The 4,617-nt window shown below is 36.5% G+C and overlaps 1 protein-coding gene across 1 annotated transcript; it reads right to left on the bottom strand.

The window, feature by feature from the left end:
- Positions 1 to 206: 206 nt before the first annotated feature.
- LOC104112823 (protein NRT1/ PTR FAMILY 5.6-like) lies at positions 207 to 4,190 on the bottom strand. The gene is made up of 4 exons (XM_009622846.4): positions 3,885 to 4,190; positions 2,196 to 2,413; positions 1,280 to 1,824; positions 207 to 1,188 (listed from the first exon to the last, which is right to left on the bottom strand). Exons 1-4 carry the CDS (start codon positions 4,039 to 4,041, stop codon positions 315 to 317), a joined length of 1,794 nt encoding a protein of 597 aa, XP_009621141.1. The 5' UTR covers positions 4,042 to 4,190; the 3' UTR covers positions 207 to 314.
- Between the last annotated feature and the right edge of the window lie 427 nt (positions 4,191 to 4,617).

The following is a 4,617-nucleotide window of genomic DNA, read 5'->3' as shown; positions in this document are numbered from 1 at the left end:
CTCTTGGTCTTCTTCTTCTTAAAAAGAGGCGGCTATATAATCCTTATTTTGCTAGTCGAGTAAGTTATATAAAAATGACATAAATGTTTTGCTAGAACAAGAAAGAAGGGATAAGGTTGGTGATACTTCTTCAGTACTTGCGCCATTAACTTCATCTCACTCTGAGCTGCAAATTAAAGAGGAAAAAGAAATTGACGTGACTGGGATTGAACAAGGAAATGGAGGAATTTTATTTCCTTTTATCTTATCAGAATACACTGATATTACTATTTCATTGAAGTACTAAAATAAAACTTAACGAATATTTACATGAACTAAACCATTGCTTTACGATTATCCCCATCATCACAATCGGCTACAGCCATAGTTGTCATGCTGTGCACATTCTTGTAGGTATAACTCCTTGCAACAAAAACATAGACACATAAATTTACCGCTGTGATGGTAGCCAACAACCAGTAAAAATAGTCAAGCCGGCTGCTATTTAGATCCTTCCCAAACCAACTCTTGCCACTGTTCTCTGTGATATGATCCACAATGGTTATCAAGAGGCTGCTAATAAAATTTGCAGCACCGATTACACTAAGGTAAAGTGCGATGCCCAAGCTCCTCATGGTATCGGGTACTTGGTCATAGAAGTATTCTTGCAATCCCACTAAGGTAAATCCATCTCCTATTCCAATGATAAGGAATTGTGGTGCTAGCCAAAACACACTCATTGAAGCTGAACCCGCAAAAAGATTTTTATGAACAACATTCAGTCTCTTTCTCTCAACCAAAGCTGCAACTACCATAGTAGAAACCGAGAAGATCATTCCAATACCGATCCTTTGGAGAATACTAATGCCTCTCTCATTTCCTGTTGCCCTTCTCATGAAAGGTACAAGGATTTTGTCATAGATTGTGACAGATATTATCATGCCAACTGCTGTCAGGGCATAAATTGAGGCTGGGGGAATCTCAAAATTGTGAATGATTTTCCGATTCATTGTCACGCCTTGTTTTATGAAAAAAGTTGCAGCTTGTGCTACACATATACCGAACGGTAAAGTGGTTAGCCAAATAGGAATCATGTTGATAAGTAGCTTCAGTTCTTCCACCTTGGTCACAGTTGCAAGTTTCCATGCATTCTGTTGCTGTTCTATTGAATCTTGTGTGTGATCCAGGATTGCAGCTTTATCAAGGAACCTGTAAAGTAAAATAAAAAATTATATTCAATACTATAATCCACCTTTCCTGTGTAATTGCATAACTAATCATGACTAAGTTCGAATCTTACTTCAGCTTTGTGGTGTGGCCTAAGAGCTTCCTTTGGGTAGTTTCTGACTTGGGAACTTCATGTAGATGAGAAGGATTTGAAGGAAGATGAAGATTTCTTTTTCTAATTGCAGCTATAAGCACCTGTAGCATGGGTGTTAATGGACTTCCAGTTGTTTTTCTATAACGATAGGATGACCGCCCTGCAACGAAGATGGCTATACTAGAAGCCATAACTACTGTGAGTATTATATCTGCCATAGCCCAGCTAACATGTTCTTGGACATAAACGATAAGAGTAACACCAAGTAATAGTCCACAGCAAAGCCCAAAATTCCACCAGTTGAAAAAGGACATCTTCTTTCTTCTTTCTTCAGGATTTTCATCATCAAATTGATCAGCTCCAAAGCTCTCTAGAGAAGGCTTGTGTCCTCCGGTTCCAATAGAGATTAAGTATATGGCAAGGAAGAAAATTGGCTCGTGGACTTTCTTTGATTCATCACAGAGGTTACTGTCACAAGGTTTTAAGCTCGGGACCACTCTAGACATTGTCAAGAGAAGCAAGCCCTGATCCACATTTAAGCGAGAACAAATAAGAGATCATTTTTGGGTGTTGGGCAAACAATTATTTTTTTACGATATCTAAAAGTTCCAATGATTCTACAACCAAAATTTGTGTTTATGCAGAGATGATAATGTGATCCATTTCTTGATGTTTAAATAGGATTTCCAGAAAGTATTCATTTGCTATCTATAAGTAGAGGATTGTTACCAATCATTGCAAGGGATTTTAGCCGATTTCAGTTTTTAACACAGTTCATTACCGTTACTACTCTAGTAGGGTCAACAGCTTTTGCACATGCTTTTCTTTATTGTAAGAAAATACTCTAAACTGCCATTCCATGTTGTAAATTGCAAGGAGCGGAAATTGTGGTTACCAGGAAGTAGACCGTGGAAGAGACAAGAACAGTGGAGAATCTTCCCAAGTATGCGTCAGCCAGAAAGCCTCCAAGCAATGGCATCAAAGTGGTAACCCCTGACCAGTAGTTCACACTTATTGCTGCTGTTTTGAGGTCTTGATGGATGACTTTCGTTAGGTATATGATCAAACTTGTGGCTATTCCAAAGTAACTCAGCCTCTCACTGAATTCAATCGCTGTTTGAAAGGTATCAATTTTTCACTATCTCCATTTACATAACCATAAAGGACCATGCCCAACAAAATGAAAAATATAATGACATTTAATTTTAACCAACTTGAATTGCATATAATCCCAGATCACTATATGGGGTAATTTTTTCTACCGCTTAGTTTATTGGCATATAGAATAATCTTCATGTATAAGTTGTAATTCTTAATATCCTTATAAAAAAGGTGTAATTCTTAATATAAACAAAGATGTAATGAACAAAAGTATTGTGCTAAGATACTGCATAATATTTGGGGCCAGTAGGATGGAATCTAGGACTAGGATAAATCTAGGACTATTGCAGCAGCAAGAGAAGGCATCAATCTATTATGCAATTTATGTTACTATGGTACCATATACTTTTTTTCAGTTAGTTCCTTAACTTTTAGAAAAAATGAAAAGATGTTTGCAGAGGCCGGTGAGTTATTTACTTCTTCATTGGCCACTAGTTTTTTATCGAACCATGGCCAACCAGGTAGAGAAAGGTCTATTTCTTGAACAAGCTGATCAATATCTACAGCGCTTAAAAGGTGATTATTCTATTCAGTTAATTCTTGATTAGTCATTTCCTGACAGATGAACTACTAAATCATATAAGTTTATGAGCATTTATTGGATGGTATAATTCTTCCATTATCCTCCGTAGATAAAATAATTGAAGAGAACAAATGACTCAAGAAATTAATTTGGGAAAAGAAAATTCACAAAATTCCGAAACATCTTAGCCAGTTTCTGATTTAGGAGGTTACTCAAATAAGTTTGGATTGCACAGAAGCGACTAAGATAAAAAACGGTATTAGAAGGGAACAGTTTCAATAACATGAAAATAAGTACTTTTGAGGAATATCCACCCTCCCCATATCTGTCTGTTCTTTGTGCTTCAAATGCTTATTTTAAGACACAGTTTCAAGCATTCCTTTTGCTGGTTTGGGGAAGTTCCTGAATATTTCTTAATCGTGGAGTTCTTTCCTTGTTAAAGACCAAGCAGTCGTCAAACTTACAATATAAAATTAGTAACGTAACTTGACTCCTCTTGTGTTATGACTTACTTACTATTCCAATCATGCAGCCCTGAGCATCATGGAAATGGAATGTTTAACAGATCTGAACCTAGTTTTGACTTATTTCTTAAGAGAGTGATAGTTAATTTAGTATTTGGCCAATTTCTCTTGTATATGTTAAAAGCATCTATTCTAGCTAGTACTAAGATCATGATTGCTTACGATAAGCTAGAGCTCTTTTTTTATCTTTAGTTCTATGGATAGCTTAGGACTGGAACTCACAGGATAGATAATTGTAATACTCTGAACAATCTAAACTGAAGAAGCCATTCAAAATTTCTTTATCTTTGAGTAATTATAGATCATGAGAGGGAGAAACATTAGACATATAAGTGAAGCTATTGAGTGTATGCCATTTTGTTGGATCGATGCTTACCAATGATGAAGAGGGAGGCCTTCCAAACACCAGTTGAATCCCTAAGAGGAACTCTTCCTTTATGATCGACAGAAGAATCATAAACCCATTTTTCCCCATCTATTTCTACTGATTCTGCTTTCATTACCTGTTCTATCTCCACATTTATCTTATCCATTTTTGGACTCTAAGATATCAGAGAAGATATATCAGTACTAAAGCGGCTGAGATAAGAAGTTGGTTGGTTGGTTGGCTGCATGAGTTTGTACATATTATATAGGAAGAAGAATTCCTGCTCACTACTATTGTCAAGGTTCTTGAGAAGTGTGAGTGCCAAGAAATGTGAAAGTAAATGGAATTTATAGCCAATGATTGCGACTTGAGGTAGAGAGACAACCCTTTCCACTAACTTAAAGCAGTCCTTGGCTCTTAACAGCGAATGGCATCGATGCTACAATCAGATTCTTCTATTTGGAACTCTTGGCACAAAAGTGGCCATGATAGGTATTGCAGAGAAGTGTTTTTACGGTTGTATTATTTTGCACCTCTGAAATATTAACACCTTTTTTATTCACACTGTTCCTTGTTTTTATCTTTTATTTTGTTGATAGGATTCGAATACATACTGTTCGTGAAATGTTGGATTACCCTCATGTATGGTGTTACATCAGATGCTATTGGAAGAAGAGTGTAATATTAGGGTCCTTATTGAGGGGATAGTTTAATAGTAGAAGCATAGGAGTAACCACCGAGA

Source organism: Nicotiana tomentosiformis, chromosome 2 (genome assembly GCF_000390325.3).
Source record: "Nicotiana tomentosiformis chromosome 2, ASM39032v3, whole genome shotgun sequence".
Lineage (NCBI taxonomy): Eukaryota > Viridiplantae > Streptophyta > Magnoliopsida > Solanales > Solanaceae > Nicotiana > Nicotiana tomentosiformis.
This window is presented reverse-complemented; position numbering and strand designations above follow the sequence as displayed.

What these genes read in the sequence shown, in the direction of transcription:
- LOC104112823 (XM_009622846.4), bottom strand. Translation starts at nt 4,041, where the DNA reads ATGGATAAGATAAATGTGGAGATAGAACAGGTAATGAAAGCAGAATCA. An exon ending in CTTCCACGGTCTACTTCCTG is followed by an intron (nt 1,825 to 2,195) that starts GTAACCACAATT and finishes AATGTGGATCAG; the next exon opens with GGCTTGCTTCTCTTGACAAT. An exon ending in GGCCACACCACAAAGCTGAA is followed by an intron (nt 1,189 to 1,279) that starts GTAAGATTCGAA and finishes TTTACTTTACAG; the next exon opens with GTTCCTTGATAAAGCTGCAA.